Below are 23179 nucleotides of genomic sequence, written 5' to 3'. Positions count from 1 at the left end.
CCACTAGGGACACTCGAAGTCAATCTTAAATGAATCATCGTTTATTGTCAGCGTGCTGGAGAGGTTCCAACCAACTCAATGCACCACATGTACACATGTCGACAAGGAGCTCTGCTGGGGCTATACACAGACAAGTTATATTTGCATGATTTAGCATAATTTTTACATTTTAGTCATTTAGCAGACGCTCTTATCCAGAGCGACTTACAGTTAGTGAATACATATATTATTTTTTTATACTTGGCCCCGTGTGGAATGAACCCACAACCCTGGTGTTGCAAACGCCATGCTCTATCAACTGAGCTACATCCCGGCCCGGCCATCCCTCCCTACCCTGGACGACTGGGCCAATGTGCGCCGCCCAGAGTCTCCCGGTCGCGGCGGCTGCACAGAGCCTGGATTCGAACCAGGATCTCTAGTGGACAGTTAGCACTGCAAAAGCAGTGCCTTAGACCACTGCGCCACTCAGGAGTAATAATGAATTGATCATTAACGTTTTGTTTCATTCATGTGACCGACCAATACTGGTTCATAATATGTGACAGACCAATACCTCACGAGGCTTCTTCTCTCTAAGATGAGACCTTGAAACTGAGATATCTTTCGTTCTCAAAACAAAGGTCTGGGCGTACTGCCAAATTGCAGCTACTGATAAGTGAGGATTCGTCAGTCACTTGCATGAACACAGAAATTGGTTATTAGAACAGCACATGAATAGAACATAGAAATGTATAGAATAGAAAAGCACCAACATTAAAATTTCCATCACAAACGTTTACATGCACACTAATAATTCGATATTCAACTGATTATGGCAGTAGGTAGATTATGCAATAGTCACGTAAACACCTTACTCTGTTTATCTTAATCGTCGTAAACCGGGTTTTCTAAGCAATCTTTATAATTAAATCCAGCGATTTTCAGCATTTATCAGAGTGCCATCAGGTAGCCTGATTTCAGATGTGTCCATGTAAACAGGATTATTAGGAAAATCGTTCTTCTTGCAAAGCATGTAAACATGCCTGCACTGATAAGCTTCAGACACCCAGGCTTGAGCCTGTGACAGAAGCTACAAAACAGGTGATAGTCCTTTTATTCATTCTACCCTCATCCTCCTCCTCGCTGCCTGAGCCATGTTGTTGTTGTTCTTTTGGTCGTTGTTGTTGTTGTGGTGGCTCTAATTGTAGTTGTGGTTCTAAGTGTAGTTATGGTTCTAGGTTTAGTTGTTGTCCCTGTGGTGTCTGGTCTGTCATTCGTCGCAGGTCTCCAGAATTCATCTGTGTCATGGAACCATCACTCCCCAGCATCATCGGCTGGATAATATTGGACCTGAAAAAGAGAGAAGTCTCAACTCAACAAATATTTATGATGATTGGCTCATTACAATACATATGGCTTAAATGCAGTGTTCATTACCATTTATTATTGATAACAGTACATGTTTATTATTGTACCGAATATTTATATTCCATTCTATAAAGGGTTTTATCTATGAGAAAGTTAAACAGTTCTACTGTGGCGAGGGTGGAATACATGAATCCTCTGTCTTTTGGTAACAGCTCACGCCTCAGCTCATTAATTTTATACATTTTAGTATTTTTAGCAGACGCTCTTATCCAGAGCGACTTACAGTAAGTGAGTGTATACATTTTTTTTCATACTGGCCCCCAGTGGGAAACGAACCCACAAGCCTGGTGTTGCAAGCGCCATGCTCTACCAACTGAGCTACACAGGGCCACATTAATGATGTATGAACCTCAGTTGGAAGGGAAGGGATGAGGACACCTGCTTGGAGCCTGTAGCACTGCTGCAGTGAGCTGCTGCTAAGGCCTGCCCCTATCTGTGTCTGTGGCCCTGTTCAAAGAAATACATCCTTCCTTACACTATTCTTTAGAGTAATCCCTGATCTGACATGCCTGGGTTGCTGTAAGCTATGTAGCGGAGTCCTGGGTTTCACCTATCCGACCATTTTAGATCAGAGATTAGGCTACTTTAAAAAAGGCATCTGTACTGTACCTGGAGAGCTTATCAAACATGTTGACCAGCTTCATGGCCTCCAACTCCTTCTGTTCCTCTGTCATTCCCTCCATGGGGTTGGGCTGCTCATCCTCCACTCTGCCCGTCACAGGGTTAATTCTGGCAGGGATAGAGAATAAAAGAACGTTAGGCTACTCAGTGTGATGAGGGACAAGATGGACGAATTTAAACATTAATCATTGATTTTTTAATCTACGAAATTAAGGATGTTTACAGTGGCTTGAGAAAGTATTCACCCCCCTTGGCATTTTTCCTATTTTGTTACTGTCATGCCCTGGCTCTGGGGACTTTTATATGTTGAGCCAGGGTGTTAGTTTATATGTGTTAGTTTCTGGGTGTTAGGTTCTATGTTTGTTTTCTATGTGTTCTTTTCTAGATCGTGTGTTTCTGTTTTGGCCGGGGTGGTTCCCAATCGGAGGCAGCTGTCTCTTGTTGTCTCCAATTGGGAACCATACTTAGGCAGCCTGTTGTGCACTTGTCATTTGTGGGATCTTGTTCCGTGTAGGTTTGTGTTTGTTAACCGAGGACTTCACGTTTCGTTTTGTTGTTTTGTTGTATCGTGTATTAAGTACTATTAAAAGTATGTACGCATATCACGCTGCGCCTTGGTCCACTTATTACGACGATCGTGACAGTTGCCTTACAACCTGGAATTAAAATGGATTTTTTGGGGGGTTTGTATCATTTGATTTACACAACATGCCTACTACTTTGAAGATGCAAAATATTTTTTCTTGTGAAACAAACAAGAAATAAGACAAAAAAACAGAAAGCTTGAGCGTGCATAACTATTCAACCCCCCAAAGTCAATACTTTGTAGAGCCACCTTTTGCAGCAATTACAGCTGCAAGTCTCTTGGGGTATGTATCTATAAGCTTGGCACATCTAGCCACTGGGATATTTGCCCATTCTTCAAGGCAAAACTGCTCCAGCTCCTTCAACTTGGATGGGTTCCGCTGGTGTACAGCAATCTTTAAGTCATACCACAGATTCTCGATTGGATTGAGGTCTGGGCTTTGACTAGGCCATTCCAAGACATTTAAATGTTTCCCCTTAAACCACTCAAGTGTTGCTTTAGCAGTATGCTTAGGGTCATTGTCCTGCTGGAAGGTGAACCACCGTCCCAGTCTCACATCTCTGGAAGACTGAAACAGGTTTCCCTCAAGAATTTCCCTGTATTTAGCGCCATCCATAATTCCTTCAATTCTGACCAGTTTCCCAGTCCCTGCCGATGAAAAACATCCCCACAGCATGATGCTGCCACCACCATTCTTCACTGTGGGGATGGTGTTCTCGGGGTGATGAGAGGTGTTGTGTTTGTGCCAGACATAGCGTTTTCCTTGATGGCCAAAAAGCGCAATTTTAGTCTCATCTGACCAGAGTACCTTCTTCCATATGTTTGGGGAGTCTCCTACATGCCTATTGGCGAACACCAAACGTGTTTGCTTATTTTTGTCTTTAAGCAATGGCTTTTGTCTGGCCAATCTTCCGTAAAGCCCAGCTCTGTGGAGTGTACGGCTTAAAGTGGCCTATGGACAGATACTCCAATCTCCGCTGTGGAGCTTTGCAGCTCCTTCAGGGTTATCTTTTGTCTCTTTGTTGCCTCTCTGATTAATACCCTAATTGCCTGGTTCGTGAGTTTTTGTGGGCGGCCCTCTCTTGGCAGGTTTGTTGTGGTGCCATATTCTTTCCATTTTTTAATGGATTTAATGGTGCTCTGTGGGATGTTCAAAGTGTTGGATATTTTTTTATAACCCAACCCTGATCTGTACTTCTCCACAACTTTGTCCCTGACCTGTTTGGAGAGCTCCTTGGTCTTCATGGTGCTGCTTGCTTGGTGGTGCCCCTTGCTTAGTGGTGTTGCAGACTCTGGGGCCTTTCAGAACAGGTGTATATATACTGAGATCATGTGACAGATCATGTGACACTTAGATTGCACACAGGTGGACTTTTTTAAACTAATTATGTGACTTCTGAAGGTAATTGGTTGCACCAGATCTTATTTAGGGGCTTCATAGCAAAGGGGGTGAATACATATGCACGCACCACTTTTCCGTTATTTATTTTGTAATTTTTTTTGAAACAAGTTATTTTTTTCATTTCACTTCACCAATTTTGACTATTTTGTATGTCCATTACATGAAATCCAAATAAAAAAATGCAGGTTGTAATGCAACAAAATAGGAAAAACGCCAAGGGGGTTTAATACTTTTGCAAGGCACTGTACATGTTATTTCAAGAGCGAAAGCTGTGTCTGTTTCCTAAGAGCCAACACATCACGTCTCCATTCTCAATAAAGTTAAATTCAACTCACTGAGATTTGGCCTCTCGGTACTCTTCTGTGTCGCTGTCCTCGTCTTCAGAGTAGATGCCTGGGTTGCTCCCCCCTCGCAACAGCCCCCGGGCAGCCAGGAGACCTGCTGCGTTACCATAGCCTGTATACTTAATGAACCTGGACACTGCACAGTGAATGGAAGGGGATGGAAGGGGGTGTGGATGGTGGAGAAGAATGGTATTACAAATCCTAGTTTTCATCACATCTATGTGTTAATATTAAGTTGATATTCTATTCCGTTGTGTTCTACTGTATTCTATTATATTCTACATGAGTCATTTCACATTCATATACAGTACATTGGCATATGGATTTGTGGAAAATGAAATAACTATTTTATATGCTGAGAAAAACAGGTCCTCCTCACCACTTTCTTTGCACAGGACAAATAGGAACTCTGCTGAACAGTTCTTGACGTCCGTGTCAATGTTGGTCATCAGGCGAACGAGCTTGTTGCGAAGGGCGTTCCCCACCTCTGGTAGATTCGTCACATCCCTCAGTGGAGGGAGTACCTATGCACGCAAGCACGCACACACACACACACACACACACACACACACACACACACACACACACACACACACATGAAAAACCCATAATTGACTAACAGTTGGACGAATTATGAGATGAAACGTCCAATCACGTACAGCGCCTTCGGTAAGTATTCAGACCCCTTGACTTTTTCCACATTTTGTTACGTTACAGCCATATTCTAAAATGAATTAAATAAAAACAATTACTCAGCAATCTACACACAATACCCCATAATGACAAAGCGAAAACAGGTTTTTAGAACGTTTTGCAAAAAACAGAAATACCTTATTTACATAAGTACTCAGACCCTTTGCTATGAGACTCAAAATTGATCTCAGGTTAATCCTGTTTCCATTGATCCTCCTTGAGATATTTCTACAACTTGATTGGAGTCCACCTGTGGTAAATTCAGTTGTTTGGACATGATTTGGAAGGGCACAGACCTGTCTATATAAGGTCCCACAGTTAACAATTCATGACAGAGCAAAAACCAAGTCATGAGGTCAAAGGAATTGTCCGTAGAGCTTCGAGACAGGATTGTGTCGAGGCACAGATCTGGGGAAGGGTACCAAAACATTTCTGCAGCATTGAAGGTCCCAAGAACACAGTGGCCTCCATCGTTCTTAAATGGAAGAAATTTGGAACCACCAAGACTCTTCCTAGAGCTGGCCGCCCGGCCAAACTGAGAGGGAGGGAGAAGGGTCTTGGTCAGGGAGGTGACCAAGAACCCAATGGTCACTCTGACAGAGCTCTAGAGTTCCTCTGTGGAGATGGGAGAACGTTTCAGAAGGACAACCATCTCTGCAGCACTTCACCAATCAGGCCTTTATGGTAGAGTGGCCAGACGGAAGCCACTCCTCAGTAAAAGGCACATTACAGCCCGCTTGGAGTTTGCCAAAAGGCACCTAAAGGACTCTCAGACAAATGAAAAACAAGATTCTCTGGTCTGATGAAACCAAGATTGAACTCTTTGGCCTGAATGCCAAGCATCACGTCTGGAGGAAACCTGGCACCATCCCTACGGTTAAGCATGGTGGTGGCAGCATCATGCTGTGGGGATGTTTTTCAGCGGGAGGGACTGGGAGACTAGTCAGGATCAAGGCAAAGATGAACAGAGTAAAGTACAGAGAGATCCTTGATGAAAACCTGCTCCAGAGCGCTCAGGACCTCAGAATGGGGCGAAGGTACAACTTCCAACAAGACAACGACCCTAAGCACACAGCCAAGACAATGCAGGAGTGGCTCCGGGATAAGTCTCTGAATGTCCTTGAGTAGCCCAGCCAGAGCCCGGACTTGAACCCGATCGAACATCTCTGGAGAGACCTGAAAATAGCTGTGCAGCAACACTCCCCATCCAACCAGAGCTTGAGAGGATCTGCAGAGACGAATGGGAGAAACTCCCCAAATACAGGTGTGCCAAGCTTGTAGTGTCATACCCAAGACGACTAGAGGCTGTAATCGCTGCCAAAGGTGCTTCAACAAAGTACTGAGTAAAGGGTCTGAAAACGTATGTAAATGTGATATTTCAACAAACAAACAACATTATGGGGTATTGTTTGTAGATTCAATTTTAGAATAATGCAGTAACCTAACAAAAGGAAAAAGTCAAGGGGTCTGAATACTTTCCGAAGGCACTGTACCTTCATCCTGAGGAACTTCCTGGTCTCTCTGTGGATGCGTGCACTCTCTGTGAGCAGGTTGAGAGACGGCAGCAAGTTCTCCTTCAGCTTCTTGCCCTGGAGACCCAGACACATAGCTGTTATTAGACAGATATAACCACAACCTCTTCAACTAGACCCAAACAGACAGATATTGTAGGTTTTATTTGACAGATATTATTGTAGTCTCTCACAAGATTTGGTTCTGGTTGTCTAGATTAATGTTATTGCAATGTCTATCACTTATGGAGGAGACTGTCTGTTTCATCACTTTGATTAAACTCCCAGCTGTGCCCTGGTTGTTTTGCCCATATCCCCAAAGACACTGTTGTGCCTTCCATAACACCATCATAACTCCATTCACAAGAACAATAACATCCCATTTGGAGACGTAATCACATAACAGCCATACAGCCAGGCACCCTCTGCAGGGACATTATTCCATTACCTGTAAACACCTCTTAAGAGATGGTGGATGGTACACAGAGAGGAGGTCAAGAAACACAGAGTAGACAAGAGCTGGTAGCCTAGTGGTTAAGAGCATTTGGCCAGTAACTGAAAGGTCACTGGTTTGAATCCCTGAGCCTATGTGGATGTTATGCAGATTAGAGTTTTCCCTACTTCCATCTTGGGTGCTGTAAACTCGCCCACACACCGTTGATCCAACCAATTGCATTTATTCTGCCTTCGAGGCAAAGCTGTCCCTTAGAACAAGATTGAATAAGGAAAACTCCATTGAGCATCTGTACCAGCATGTTTGTGTGGACCTGTTGTTGAGGGACCCAGGCAGCTCACCCTGTCTAGCCTCTTCTCCATGTACTCCAGTAGCATGTTGACTGCGTCCATGTTGACTCCCATGTACTCTATGGAGCCCTGCTGGACCTTGGGCAACAGCAACACATCCAGACAGGGCAGAGGGAGGTTCCCCAGCAGGTTCAGTGAATGACTGCAGCCCAGGAGAAACACAAAGGGTTATCACAGGACACCGTTTCGCTCAGGGGTGTTAAACTCAATTCCTGAAGGGCAGTGTATGCGGGTTTTCGCTCCTCCGTTACCTGATTGAACAATTAATGTCAACAAGGTCATCACCAGGTTAATGTCAACCAGGTCATCACCAGGTTAATATCAACCAGGTCATCACCAGGTTGTCTAGGCCTTAATTCGACACAAATTGAAAGGAAATGACAAAACCAGCAGACACACAGGACTGCCCTCAAGGAATTGAGTTTGACATCCCTGGTTTAGCTTCAGAACATATTTATGAACATAATAAGACCTGTACTCTCACCTGTGAAACTCCTCTGTGTAGTCCTCTCCGTCAGCTGTGCTCATCACACAGTGTCTGAGGATGGCTCCTAGGTGTCTAAACGATGCTGTTTCCTCCTACAGGTTCAGCAGAACAGATCAATAACAACAAACACTGTGATTATCAGAAAGTTAATGTACAACTACAACACAATGCAATTTGGTAACATTTTATGTAAAGCCTGCATTATTATGAAATAACTGATAATCAGGCATAAGGGGTCTTACATGTTCACAACAAGTCTTACAAAAGTAACAAATTGCACACCTACCAGAAGGAAATACTGTACCATGTTTGTTTTGTGTCTCAAAACTCTATTTTAATGGTCCACAATGTTTTTATTTATTTATCAGTATCTTGTATTGTCAATTATTGTATCATTGTGGAGTGACACTTAAACGGCAATTCCACCACTTTTCAACCTCATTTTTATTATCTCCAGTACAATACCAGTGTCTACATATGTAAAAACTGCACATTTCTACATTTTGTAGAAAACAATATAAAGTTAAAAGGTTATACGAGGACATCATCAAAAGTTAAAACATTTTAAATCTGTGATTTTCAAACACTATGATGTGGGGAGCAAGAAAATACCCTCCCTCTGGCTGGAAACTCGTAGCAGATTTTGAAAATTATGTTTTTTCGTACTTTTAATCCTACCCTGTGATGTCACAGAGTAGCATTTTTTAGGACCTTTCTTATTATTATTTTTGTTAAATTTGTTTACTTTTTACCCCTTTTTCTCCCCAATTTCGTGATATCCAATTGGTAGTTACAGTCTTGTCCCATCGCTGCAACTCCCGTACGGACTCTGGAGAGGCGAAGGTCGAGAGCCATGCGTCCTCCGAAACACGACCCTGCCAAGCCGCACTGCTTCTTGACACACTGCTCGCTTAACCCGGAAGCCAGCCGCACCAATGTGTCGGAGGAAACACCGTACAACTGGTGACCGAAGTCAGCATGCAGGCGCCCGGCCCGCCACAAGGAGTCGCTCTTAGCTTTTTAACCACAGATCATAGAAACATTTTCACATATGTAGACACTGGTATGGTGCTGGAGATAATGAAGATGAGGTTGAAAAGTGGCATAATTGCCCTTTAAATCATTTGAACTCTACAATACATTATAACTGCATGATTATACCTGCAAGCCTTAACTCAAGTGTTACCAACACAATAAATATACAGTAATACCCAATGGCGCATCTTCTCCTCTCAGTGCTCACCTCATCCACCTCCCGGCGGTTGGCGTCGTAGGTGATATTGAAGAGGATCTTCAGGATCTCCATGGCTCTCTCTATCTTCTCCCTACTGAGAGGGGGCAGCTCCGCTGGCTCCTCCGCTGGCTCCTCCGCGTCTAGATCGACCTCCACCCCGGCCCGCCCCACCTCGAAGGTATCCGGCCAGCACAGCCCCAGTGTAGCATCCAGGTGGTTGGACAGCAGACTGACCCCCCGCAGCTCCCTCAAGAGTTGGGTACGCACCTCCACGCGCTGGGCGGTGAGGAGGAACATGAGGCGCAGGTCAAAGAACCTTACGTAGTGGTTCCACTGGTCCTCGCCGCACTGCTTGAGACGCTCCGCGATGCCCACGATCAGCTGAAGCTCCTGGCCCACCCCCACAGCCACCTGGGTGGTGGTTAATGAATTAAAGAGTGTTATCAGTGCCATAACCCATTATAAGTGTATTATAAGGCATTATACAACGGGTGGGTCTAATCCTGAATGCTGATTAGTTAAAACTGCATTCCAGCCAGTGTCTATTCCACAAGTTGCCACCCGCTAAATCTATGACGTTAAAATGCCTATTTACTCTGTTCCATCTGACTGCGCAATCCACTGTCTCATCAGCCCAGCAAGGCAACTTATAAACTTGATCTCCACTATAAAAGCATCTAGACATTATCTCACATTTCTTTTAGACTAACATTTAGTTTTCAACAGTGGAGATTTGTATAAACCTTGCCTCTCCGACATTTGCAACATTGTTTCAATATTGAAATTAAATATCCAGCTGTCCCATAGTAATGAACGTGTCAGGAGTCAGGACGAGACAGACAGGCAGGCAGCATTTCGCAGCCGGTCGAAATCATGAATCAGCTGACATCATTTACATTTACATTTACATCATTTATATGGATATATACAAAAAAAGGTACATTGAAAAAAGGTACAACGAAATGCAGCTAATTTCCAGTCTTTCCGGCTTCAGTTTGAAGTGATTGTGTTACTGTAGCTGTGTTGTTGGCTAGCTCCTCTGAACAACAGTGTCCTGATGAGTGAGCACATGTTCTATGCCAGGCGAAATCGTGCCTCAATAGCTCATTATTATGGATGTATCCAAACAAATGTCACTAGAAAAGAGCTTAAACAAATGCAAATGCAGCTACTTTGCTGTTATTCTGGCTGCACTTTTTGACGTGACTGTAAGCTGTAGTTGGCTAGCAAGCAAGGGATAAGAATGTTGCCAGCCAGTATGGCAATGGAACATTTAGAAAGAACGACTGGGTCGCGTCCATAGATACAGAACAAAAAGACTGAGCGACTGGTTCACGTCTCTAGCAACCCTAGATTTGTGTCGGGACTATATCTTGTGGAAGGATGAAATAGTATGAATAAATTAATCAAAATAACGTTTTTAATGAAAATATGTCAATTATGATTTGAATATGTTGGTAACCCGTTGTATAAAAGTGATAATGCCCTCGAAGCCGGTGTTTGGAGGATATATTGGCACGGTTTGCAGGTCCGAGATGAATATCCTATAAACACAGGCTTCTCAGGCATTATCACTTAATTATAAAGGTCTGTATGTACTGCATAGAAAGTGTTACCGAAATGATTATATCATTATGGTGTATAGGAATAAAAAGCACTGTTAGGGGAGCAGCTACAGTATCTTGCAAAAGTGTTCATCCCCCTTGGCATTTTTCCTATTTTGTTGGATTACAACCTGTAATTTAAATTGATTTTTATTTGGATTTCATGTAATCCACAAAATAGTCAAAATTGGTAAAGTGAAATGAAAAATATTACTTGTTTCAAAAAATTCTAAAAAATAAATTATGGAAAATTGGTGTGTGCATATGTATTCAACCCCTTTCCTATGACGCCCCTAAATAAGATCTGGTGCAACCAATTACCTTCAGAAGTCACATAATTAGTTAAATAAAGTTCACCTGTGTGCAATCGAAGTGTCACATGATCTCAGTTTATATACACCTGTTCTGAAAGGCCCCAGAGTCTGCAACACCACTAAGCAAGGGGCACCACCAAGCAAGCGGCACCATGAAGACCAAGGAGCTCTCCAAACAGGTCAGGGACAAAGTTGTGGAGAAGTACAGATCAGGGTTGGGTTATAAAAAAACATGAACATCCCACGGAGCACCATTAAATCCATTATAAAAAAAATGGAAAGAATATGGCACCACAACAAACCTGCCAAGAGAGGGCCGCCCACCAAAACTCATGGACCAGGCAAGGAGGGCATTAATCAGAGAGGCAACAAAGAGACAAAAGATAACCCTGAAGGAGCTGCAAAGATCCACAGCGGAGATTGGAGTATCTGTCCATAGGACCACTTTAAGCCGTACACTCCACAGAGCTGGGCTTTATGGAAGTGGCCAGACAAAAGCCATTGCTTAAAGAAAAAAATAAGCAAACACATTTGGTGTTCGCCAAAAGGCATGTGGGAGACATATGGAAGAAGGTACTCTGGTCAGATGAGACTAAAATTTAGCTTTTGGGCCATCAAGGAAAATGCTATGTCTGGTGCAAACCTAACACCTCTCATCACCCAAAGAACACCATCACAGTGAAGCATGGTGGTGGCAGCATCATGCTGTGGGATGTTTTTCATCGGCAGGGACTAAGAAACTGGTCAGAATTGAAGGAATGATGGATGGCGTTAAATATAGGGAAATTCTTGAGGGAAACCTGTTTCAGTCTTCCAGAGATTTGAGACTGGGACGGAGGTTCACCTTCCAGCAGGACAATGACCCTAAGCATACTGCTAAAGCAACACTCGAGTGGTTTAAGGGGAAACATTTAAATGTCTTGGAATGGCCTAGTCAAAGCTCAGACCTCAATCCAATTGAGAATCTGTGGTATGACTTAAAGATTGCTGTACACCAGCGGAACCCATCCAACTTGAAGGAGCTGGAGCGGTTTTGCCTTGAAGAATGGGCAAAACTCCCAGTGGCTAGATGTGCAAAGCTTATAGAAACATACCCCAAGAGACTTGCAGCTGTAATTGCTGCAAAAGGTGGCTCTACAAAGTATTGACTTTGGGGGGGTGGGGTGAATAGTTATGCATGTTCAGTTTTTTTGTCTGTCAGGTATGTTGTGTAAATCAAATGATACAGACCCCCCAAAAATCAATTTTAATTCCAGGTTGTAAGGCAACAAAATAGGAAAAATGCCAAGGGGGTGAATACTTTCGCAAGCCACTGTATATTCGGCATATTCTGGCCTCATTTCTTTATCTAAATATTATTTCTGCCCAGTATGTTATTTTCAAGTATGGGATATACAGTACCTATCATATATACATATATATACAGTATATCATATCTCCCTCTTCATTCTCCACCTTGTTGTGCAAACAGATGTTACAGAGGCTCTTCAGCGCCTCTACGATGACCTCCAGGTCCGGGTTCTCAGCGACGGGCACGAGGACCACGCCGCCCTCGTTGTCCACATTGCCGTGGGTGATGGCAATGCCGGCGTGTCGGCTGAGGGTCTGCATAGCAATGTGCGTGATGAAGGGCCCCACGTTGTTCTTGTCACGTGACAGGATGCGGATGGTCTCCAGACAGGCCAGCTGGCAGAACGGTTTGAGGTCTCGCTCCAGGAAGCCCAGCACTAGCTCTCCCAACCTCTGAGGACAAGACACAAGCAACAGCATGACTAGACTACTCAGCATGCAGGTATGCCAGCACTACCAAAGGTTTCTATGGGAATGGGGTGCTTGTCTGGCTAAATACTTCAGTACAGACCCTCGCAAGCATTCAACAAAGGCCTTTCACATTCTCGAGATGAAAGGATTGGAAGGGAAGATTAGTTATTTTCAAGAGGTTCAACATCAATGGGGAAAAGGTGTTTAGGATGGTCTTTCTGTGATGAGGTGGTAATGATGGAGTCAGGTGCAGGAGGGTAAATCACAAAATAACAGGCTTTAATCCGCAAAATACAGGTTTACGCAGAAATGCGTCACACACACTCCAGGGCACAAAACAGGCACACTGGAAAATACAAGGCACACGGGAAAAATACTCCCGTCGATACACAATACACGAGCTCCACCGAGCTTCACTAACCTCCACAAACAATCACCCACACAGACAAGGAAGCAGAGGGAACACTTATACCATGACTAATGAGGGAATAAGGACAAGGTGTGTGATTGAAGACAAGACAAATGGAGTGATGATAAATGGATCGGCAGTAGCTAGTAAGCCGGTGACGCCGAACGCCGAAACCTGCCCGTACAAGGAGGGGAGGCAGCCTCGGCGGAAGTCGTGACACTTTCACTAGTTCTGCATTAGGTTTTAAGTTCCAGAAAGTCCTCGGTTTGGGTTTACTACAACTATGTAAAACAGACCAAGTTAGAATCAAAGCTACCAAGCGATCTGTGATCTGTGAATAACAATAATTTAAGTGTCAGACACTCTCTTCCTTCCTAGAGATATCACAACTAGAGTTGCAAAATTCCAGGAACTTTCAATAAATTCCCTCCCTGGTTTTCCAGAAATCCTGGTTAGAGGATTCCGGATTTCCTGCTTATTCACTCCTGATTCTGGGAATCCTCCAAGCAGGATTTAGGGAAAACCAGGGAATTTATTGAATGTTCCTGGAATCTTGCAACAACTCCCTATTAATAGACACAAGTCTCTTTTAATTGATATGATGACAGGAAACAAGCTTGATCAAGTCTCTGAATGTCCATGGGCCATGAGAGGGACTGGCATCTGCCTAAACAATACTGTCACATTGACAAAACAGGGACCTGTTATATGACGGGCTATTAGCTGCTTTCAAAATAGATAAATTAAACACTTCCAAGAAGAAGTTTCAGTCTCACACACCACATAATAGCCAGTATATTTGAATCAATCTAAATCAAATGAAGAGTTGCTCAAGTCTTTAACCAACTTTATGAAGGTAGACTACAGCCCAGCTTTGTGAAGCTCAGTTTCATGAGTCTGTGCACTGCAGATGTGCTCCTGTCCTGATAGGATACAGTGGACCCAGAAATTCAGTGTACAGCCCTAAATCTACTGTACAGGCAGTAAGGCTTCAGAAACAGAATTTTAGCTGCCTCAGTCAGAAGTCTGGGTGTTTTCATCCATCAAGTTTTATTAGTTGTATGTACCGGATACACATGGTATACACTGTCCAACGAAACGCTTACTTGCAGGTTCCTTCACAACAATAAGAAATACTAAAAGATAAGAGTACAAACAATGTAAATTGCTCAGTAGAATATAATAATCAAATCGTATTTGTCACATGCGCCGAATACAACAGGTGTAGACCTTAGTGATATGCTTACTTAAAAGCCCTTAACCAACGATGCAGTTTTAAGAAAGAATACCTAAAAAAAAGAAACAAAAGTAACAAATAATTAAAAGAGCAGCAGTAAAATAACAATAGCGAGGCTATATACAGGGGGTACCGGTACCGAGTCAATGTGTGGGGGCACCGGTTAGTCGAGGTAATATGTACATGTAGGTAGAGTTATTAAAGTGACTATGCATAGATAATAAACAGAGTGTAGCAGCAGCGTAAAAGGGGGGTAGCCATTTGATTAGATGTTCAGGAGTCTTATGGCTTGGGGGTAGAAGCATCTTAGACCTAGACTTGGCACTCCGGTACCGCTTGCCGTGCGGTAGCAGAGAGTCTATGACTAGGGTGGCTAGAGTCTTTGACAATTTTTAGGGCCTTCCTCCGACTCCGCCTTGTATAGAGGTCCTGGATGGCAGGAAGCTTGGCCCCAGTGAAGTACTGGGCCGTACGCACTACCCTCTGTAGTGCCTTGCGGTTGGAGGCTGAGCAGTTGCCATACCAGGCAGTGATGCAACCAGTCAGGATGCTCTCGATGGTGCAGCTGTAGAACCTTTTGAGGATCTGAGGACCCATGCCAAATCTTGTCGTGCCCTCTTCACGACTGTCTTGGTGTACTTGGACCATGTTAGTTTGTTGGTGATGTGAACACCAAGGAACTTGAAGCTTTCAACCTGCTCCACTACAGCCCCGTCAATGAGAATAGGGGCGTGCTTTAAAAGTCTAGGGTGGATGGAAAAGAGACCCGTAACATAACTAATGCGAATTAGAATATTGCCAAGGAACAGTGAGAACAAAAAAGAAAAATACACCGACAACCAAAAAGCTACCGTCAAACACTAAAATGTTCATTATAAAAACACGGTAAAGGTTTGGGGAAAAGGGGCTGACAGGACCCAAGGAATGAAACAGATCTTGCCTGCTTCAAGAACCGCTAAGCTACTGCTAACCATACAAAAATACAGTGGGTGGTCCGCTCAGGTCTAACTAGTGTTTTAGACAAGGTTCTGCTATGGGTAATGTATGCCCAAGGGCGACTTGCTAAATCCCCCTTTTCCCAGGAACAAACAACATAGTTACCATATGGCGTAAACAGCAAATGAGTGAGTACACAAAAAACAAGACACCACAGTATCCATACTCACAAAGGAAAAGAGTCTCTGTCAGAAAACACAACTGACTGGCTTTTAAAACAAGGGGATGTGTGATGTGATTGGGTAATGAAAACTAGAAACAGGTGGTGCAATCAGGAGAAGTGGCCACTGATTGGTCCACCTCAGCAATTAGCAGATGAACTGATGACTGACAGGTGGGACACACCAACGACCTCCAATCAGGAACACAAAGGACACCTGTGATTAGGACAGAATGAGAGGAAAAACATAAAAACACATACAGGATACCTGTATCCGTAACATCCACAATCATCTCCTTTGTCTTGATCACGTTGAGGGAGAGGTTGTTGTCCTGGCACCACACGGCCAGGTCTCTGACCTCCTCCCTATAGGCTGTCTCGTCGTTGTCGGTGATCAGGCCTACCACTGTTGTGTACTCAGCGAACTTAATGATGGTGTTGGAGTCGTGCCTGGCCATGCAGTCATGAGTGAACAGGGAGTACAGGAGGGGACTGAGCACGCACCCCTGAGGATTGAGGATTGAGGATCAGCGTGGCAGATGTGTTGTTACCTACCCTTACCACCTGGGGGCGAACCGTCAGGAAGTCCAGGATCCAGTTGCAGAGGGAGGTGTTTAGTCCCAGGGTCCTTATCTTAGTGATGAGCTTTGAGGGCACTATGGTGTTGAATGCTGAGCTGTAGTCAATGAATAGCATTCTCACATAGGTGTTCCTTTGTCCAGGTGTGAAAGGACAGTGTGGAGCGCAATAGAGATTGCATAATCTGTGGATCTGTTAGGGCGGTATGCAAATTGGAGTGGGTCTAGGGTTTCTGGGATAAGGTGTTGATGTGAGCCATGACCAGCCCTTCAAAGTGAGTGCTACGGGTCGGTAGTCATTTAGGCAGGTTACCTTAGTGTTTGACCAGGGCTCTGGTCAAAAGTAGTGCTCTATAGAGGGAATAGGGTACCATTTGGCATACAATTCATCAAGACCACTATTTCTCCAAAACACAGTACATGAATGCACACTTCCTGTAGGTCAAAGATTTTAACAGGTTCTCCAAACTGAAATAAATTCAACACAGATAGTGTCTGCATCCCTAATGGCACCCTATTCCCTATATCAGGGATCATCAACGATTCAGCCGTGAGCCAATTTTTGAGCGGATGGTCTGGGGGGCCGGAAAATACAGTAATTATAAATAAGTTATAGACTGCAAATTGACTGCAAGAAGCCCAAACAGATATAAACCTTGCTTACATTTGTATACAATCACGTGTCTCTCTACTATGCTTGGGAATACTTGGGAACAGATTTCCAAAATTAAAATCACTTGGAGCAGATGTATTTATATTTTCTGATATATATATATATATATATATATATATATATATATATATATATATATATATATATATATATTATGAGAGAGAGAGAGAGAGATTTCCTTGTATATATATATATTTTTTTATTAACTTTTATTGCTGTGTTGTCCTGTATTATAATCTTGTATAATAATGCTGCAAAATAAACATTATTGTAAAAACCAAAAAAACTAAGTTTTAACTAAGAATATGCATTGGTCTGAAGCCGAAAAAGAAAGGAAATTCACATGACCATCACAATGCCTTCTCCACCCATGCTCTACCAAGGTTTTCCAGCACACAGATTTGACCTACTACAGTAGATATGTTGGTGTTGTACTTCAAACTACTGTATGTGTAGGCAGGTTGCTTAGGATTCAATCCTCAAACAGCCTAATTCATACCCTTCAGAGGGATAAAGGATTTTACAGTGTCCCGCTATATATGATATACAGTGCATTCGGAAAGTATTCAGAACCCTTCACTTTTTACACATTTTGTTATGTTACAGCCTTATTCTAAAATTGATTACATTTTTATTTTTCCTCATCATAATGACAAAGCAAAAACAGGTTTTTAGACATTTTTGCAAATGTATTAAAAATAAAAAGTATTCAGACCCTTTACTCAGTACTTTGTTGAAGCACCTTTGGCAGCGATTACAGCCTCGAGTCTTCTTAGGTATGATGCTACAAGCTTGGCACACCTGTATTTGTGGAGTTTCTCCCATTCTTCTCTGCAGATCCTTTCAAGCTCTGCCAGGTTGGATGGGGAGTGTCGCTGCACAGCTATTTTCAGGTTTCTCCAGAGATGTTCGATCAGGTTCAAGTCCGGGCTCTGGCTGGGCCACTCAAGGACATTCAGAGACTTGTCCCGAAGCCACTCCTGCGTTGTCTTGGCTGTGTGCTTAGGATTGTTGTCCTGTTGGAAGGTGAATCTTCGCCCCAGTCTGAGGTCCTGAGCACTCTGGAGCAGGTTTTCATCAAGGATCTCTCTGTACTTTGCTACGTTCATCTTTCCCTCGATCCCAGTCCCCCCAGTCACTAGTCTCCCAGCCGCTGAAAAACATCCCCACATCATGATGCTGCCACCACCATGCTTCAGCGTAGGGATGGTGCCAGATTTCCTCCAGACGTGACGCTTGGCATTCAGGCCAAAGAGTTCAATCTTGGTTTCATCAGACCAGAGCATCTTGTTTCTCATGGTCTGAGAGTCCTTTAGGTGCCTTTTGGCAAACTCTAAGCGGGCTGTCATTTGCCTTTTACTGAGGAGTGGCTTCCGTCTGGCCACTCTACCATAAAGGCCTGCTTGGGGGATTGCTGCATAGATGGTTGTCCTTCTGGAAGGTTCTCCCATCTCCACAGAGGAACTCTGGAGCTCTGTCAGAGTGACCATCGGGTTCTTGGTCATCTCCCTAACCAAGGCCCTTTTCCCCTATTTGCTCAGTTTGAATGCACTGTATATTTATATTTTGTACAAATATATTTATTTATTTTTACTTGGGGGGCCAAATAAAACCACCCGTGGGCTGGATTTGGCCCACGGGCCGCCAGTTGGAGAACCCTGCCCTATTTAGACCAAGGCCCATAGGGCTCAAAAGGATTGCACTAAAGTAGTGCACTATATTGGGAATAGGGTGCCATTTGGGACTTGACATAACCAGTATCTGCTAAGCTGAGCTAGATTTCATAATGCCTTCTGATAGACTGCTGCATCAGTAGTGCTCTAACTAACCCCATCCCATATTTAACTTTTCCATGGGCCAATAGCATTGAGAAAACTTGAATAAATTGTCCAGCACCGGATACGCTGGAAAGATGTTGTCGATGATGGCCTATGTTCCAGGAGGAGTAAGCCCTAAGTACGTATAACATTTATGGAGAAGGAAGGACTAGGCCTACATATAGCTATAATCATCTCCAAGGATAACCAAATAAGAGTGAGTCTGAAAAAAGTATGGACTGTATTTCAACATGGTACTGATAATACTGATGAGCCTACTTCTGATGGATTTTGGACAAAATGGAGTCAATATTGGAAGAAGTAGCAGGAAAAACATGGATGACCCCTCATTAACACATGACTGCGTGGCCAAGCACGCCTCCAACTCATTCATCAAGTTTGCAGATGACGCAACAGTAGTAGGCTTGATTACCAACAATGACAAGACAGCCTACAGGGTGGAGGTGAGGACTCTGGGAGTGTGGTGCCAAGAAAATAACCTCTCACTCAACATCAACAAAACAAGGAGATGATCGTGGACTTCAGGAAAGAGCAGAGGGTGCACCCCCCTATCCACATCGACGGGACCACAGTGGAGAAGGTGGAAAGCTTCAAGTTCCTTGGCATACACATCACTGACAAACTGAAATGGACCACCCACACAGACAGTGTGGTGAAGAAGGCAGAGCCTCTTCAACCTCAGGAGGCTAAAGGAATTTGGCTTGGCACCTAAAACCCTCACAGACTTTTACAGATGCACAATTGAGAGCATCCTGTCGGGCTGTATCACCGCCTGGTACGGCAACTGCACCGCCCGCAACCGCAAGGCTCTCCAGAGGGTGGTGCGGTCTGCCCTACGCTTTACCGTGGGCAAACTACCCGCCCTCCAGGACACCTACAGCACCCGATGTCACAGGAAGGCCAAAAAGATCATCAAGGACATCAACCACCCGAGCCACTGCCTGTTCACCCCGCTATCATTCAGAAGGTGAGGTTAGTACAGGTGCATCAAAGCTGGGACCGATAGACTGAAAAACAGCTTCTATCTCAAGGCCATCAGACTGTTAAACAGCCATCACTAGCACATTAGAGGCTGCTGCCTATAGACATACACTAGAAATCACTGCCACTTTAAGAAATGGAACACTAGCCACTTTAATAATGTTTACATATCTTGCATTACTCATCTCATGTGTATATACTGTATTCTATACTATTCTACTGTATCTTAGTCCATGCCGCTCTGACATCGCTCGTCCATATATGTAATATTCTTAATTCATTCCTTACTTAGATTTGTGTGTATTGGGTATATGTTGTGAAATTGTTAGATATTACTTGTTAGATATTACTGCAATGTCAGAGCTAGAAGCACAAGCATTTCGCTTCACCCGCAAAAACATCTGCTAAACACGTGTATGTGACCAATAACATTTGATTTGATTTGATCAACTAGTTGGGTACACACAGGAAGAGGGGCCTGCTTCCCCATGAGATTTAAAGCCATAAGTGTCTTGATCACTTGTTATAGGTTGACTCTCATGAAAACAGTGTTCTATGTGTTCTTCTACGTCTACTAAGAGGCTAATATTTTGTCACATGGAAACCCAAAGTCTATTTCTTGATATAATGCAATAACAATAAGTCACATAATTCTTACATTAGGCCTATACCAAATGTCTAAATACATCATTAAGAATTTAATTTGTTTTAGAGATAAACTTTGGGTTGAAATATACTTAAACACTACCATTCCACACATATAACTCTTGAAGCTTCCCCTCCTCCTAATACACAGGCATGCAAGAAGAAAGAGATGACAGATGGAAAAGAGAGTTAGGGCGGTGGGGATTTGGTGATACTGACCTGCCTACAGTACGTTAACAATGTTAAAAACTATAATCTTTAGTGTTTGGGCTGTATAATCCTTTGTTTCTACATAATCTAGATTGCGAGCAAACAGTATAGCTAAAAAGCAGATTATTCCAATGCCTCACTGACCAATGACAAAACAGGGGAAATAGTTCAGCACAAATGAAAACTGTACCTCTCTCTCCTCCTTTTCATCTGTGTTAAATAAGAAGCACTGGGTCATCTAGGAGGAGGCAAGAAAGAAAAAGGAAAATATTATAAAAGGTTCAACAAAACGTTTTCAAACAAAACAGCTACCCGGACTAATACATAATTCATTGGGAATTAGCATACAGCACAATACGTTCCAGTGATGCCTGAGTGCATTTGCCTTATTGTGTCATTGCAATGAACTGTGATGTAAAGGTATGGGGAAGGTGACTTCTTTTAAGAAATGCTCCCAAAATATGAGATGATTGAGTCATTTCTCATCCTGTTCTCCTCTCTCTATGTCCCAGAGAAAAGGATGACCAATCACTTTTCATCTTCCACCAAAACACTAGAGCGTATGGAACACTTCCGGTGATGATTTATAGTACAGTAGTACAAGACCAGCCCTTTGTTATACTACAGTAAGCTCAAATAGCCTGGCACCAGATCAGTTTGTCGCCCATTGTAACGCCAAACAATGTTTGCCATGACGATACCATAAGGAGTTGGAAAGAGGGCAAAAACAGACTGGTGCCCAGGCTAAAGCTATAGGATCAGATGAGAGCCATTTAGACAGGACAGGATTTGACGACCCTCGAAGCCTCTGGAGTCTATTTGTGTTTCTCAGAAGACTTAATCCTATTATGTCAATAGATACAACCCACAGAGGTCTAGGAAGGACTGACTACTGTTGCTTGGTGGATAGTCTCTGTGAGGTAACGTTCTAAGGAAATACAAATAAAACATGTCTCTCTAAACTCTGTGACTCAATTAATAAGTATGGAATCTTCCATGGGGTGAATAGACAGATAGATAGAGTTGTATTGTGTCTGCTTTGACTTCAATCCAATTTTACTCAATTAGGCCTATTTCAAAGTCACATGCCAGTAACGGTCAAATGATTTAAAACATCTTTGCAGAGTAGTGTCTGTTGTCAAGTAGTTTAGGAAATCCCAGACCATGGCAACATGCTGGAACATTGGTAACATTGTGGGAGGCAACCGGGCTGTCTAGAGAAGGGCACAGTTTGTGAGCAGAACAGAATACTCGGCTAAGCCGCTAAGGTGCCCTTATGAGATGGGGCTATATTCTTTTGAATTCTAATCAGACATACTTACATAAAAATGTTAGGATTTGGGCTTTCACTGTTTACCTTCCTAAATGACTAAAATGTACAAGCTAATAACACTCTGCCTGAACTAAGCTGGGAATAATAGGCTACAGAAATGAAGACAACAACTTTGCAGATAAATAGTGAATTTCAAGTGAGGGAAGCAAGGATTTTGACTAAAGAGGGGATGGGATCAGCATGGGATCGGTTGCCCAGGCGATGGCCTCAGCAGAGAAGAGCATGGGATGGTAGTCTGGGGGAAAGGCTCAACCTCAGGGATCTAGAAGATACTAGATACTCAAAGCTTTTCCTCTTATTGGCTTTTTTCGGCTTTCTCCTGCTGCTCATTATGCCTATAATAAAACATATATTTTGGCCAACATCAAGCGAGGAAACTGCTATAGTCTTCCTGTAATGTGTCCCAAAAATATGACATCTTAATCCCTGACAACAGCATATGATGTACACAAATTCCCAATACATGCACTGAATAATTTCCCCATATGTTAATGAATAGCATAGACACTAACAGAATAGAAGGCTCAAACTGACAGTTGCTGAGTTGTTGATGCTGAACTGACAGTTACTTGACACACTGTATCACTCTCGCCATAAACATTATGCTACCCACCTCTCAGAAGATCACACGGGCTCAGGTTTCTATGATATTGTTGAACAACATGATCGCATGTTCCTGCTACATTGACCATAATAAGCTACCAGTGTCATGAGAAACATGACATCTCAAGTTCAATATTAGCCTTAACACTGTCAAATTGCATAGAAATTTAACTTAGACTAGAAGAACACAAGTCACAGCTTTCATATACAGGTGGTCATCTGTAGCTCAACTGGTAGAGCACGGCGCTTGTAACGCCAAGGTAGTTCGATCCCCGGGACCACCCATACACAAAAAATTTATGCACGCATAACTTTAAGTCGCTTTGGATAAAAGCGTCTGCTAAATGACATATTATTATATTATATAACGACGGCGACCATTTACCTTTTTATTGTAGGTCTGCAGTGCCATCAATGCAGCATCTTGATCCCCCTTTTCCATGTTTTCTATAATGGCATTTAAATCCATGTTTATTATTATTATGTTCCCGGTCCACCCGTACTATATGTTTAGCGCCTCGCCGACAGTCATGTACCGGGCACTAACGATAGCTATATGCACAATGCACATATGACTCAGTATAATCTTCACTTCTCGGCTCTGGTCCGTGGAACTCAAAAATCGGGGATAAGATTAACGGAGGGTTGAAAATTTGCCGCACAGCACATGGGATTTGTAGTTCAGTTCCTGTAAATGGCTATGGACATGTTATTATCTGGTAGGATCCCGTTTATTATTTACACAGAA

At 43.2% G+C, this 23179-nt stretch overlaps 1 protein-coding gene across 3 annotated transcripts; it reads right to left on the bottom strand.

Moving 5' to 3' along the window:
• Nucleotides 1–1145: 1145 nt before the first annotated feature.
• On the bottom strand, nt 1146–23037 carry LOC121577047 (synembryn-A-like). 3 transcript variants are annotated; one of them, XM_041890754.2, is made up of 11 exons: nt 22817–23037; nt 20686–20733; nt 12463–12750; nt 9099–9500; nt 7853–7947; nt 7360–7510; nt 6547–6642; nt 4740–4884; nt 4352–4496; nt 2017–2136; nt 1146–1329 (listed from the first exon to the last, which is right to left on the bottom strand). In XM_041890754.2, exons 1-11 carry the CDS (start codon nt 22898–22900, stop codon nt 1206–1208), a joined length of 1698 nt encoding a protein of 565 aa, XP_041746688.2. In that variant the 5' UTR covers nt 22901–23037; the 3' UTR covers nt 1146–1205. The 3 variants fall into 3 exon arrangements, with proteins under 3 accessions (XP_041746688.2, XP_041746689.2, XP_041746691.1); XM_041890755.2 differs by lacking the exon at nt 20686–20733; XM_041890757.2 differs by lacking the exons at nt 12463–12750; nt 20686–20733.
• Between the last annotated feature and the right edge of the window lie 142 nt (nt 23038–23179).

The sequence above is a fragment of the Coregonus clupeaformis genome, chromosome 11 (assembly GCF_020615455.1).
Source record: "Coregonus clupeaformis isolate EN_2021a chromosome 11, ASM2061545v1, whole genome shotgun sequence".
NCBI lineage: Eukaryota > Metazoa > Chordata > Actinopteri > Salmoniformes > Salmonidae > Coregonus > Coregonus clupeaformis.
The sequence above is the reverse complement of the archived record's forward strand: the minus strand, read 5'-3'. Positions and strand labels throughout refer to the sequence as shown.

Coding starts and splice junctions, on each gene's coding strand:
- LOC121577047 (XM_041890754.2), bottom strand. CDS start 22,900: ATGGATTTAAATGCCATTATAGAAAACATGGAAAAGGGGGATCAAGAT. Junction 20,734..22,816: donor TGCAGACCTACAATAAAAAG/GTAAATGGTCGC, acceptor GCCTCCTCCTAG/ATGACCCAGTGCTTCTTATT. Junction 2,137..4,351: donor TACCGAGAGGCCAAATCTCA/GTGAGTTGAATT, acceptor TATCCCTGCCAG/AATTAACCCTGTGACGGGCA.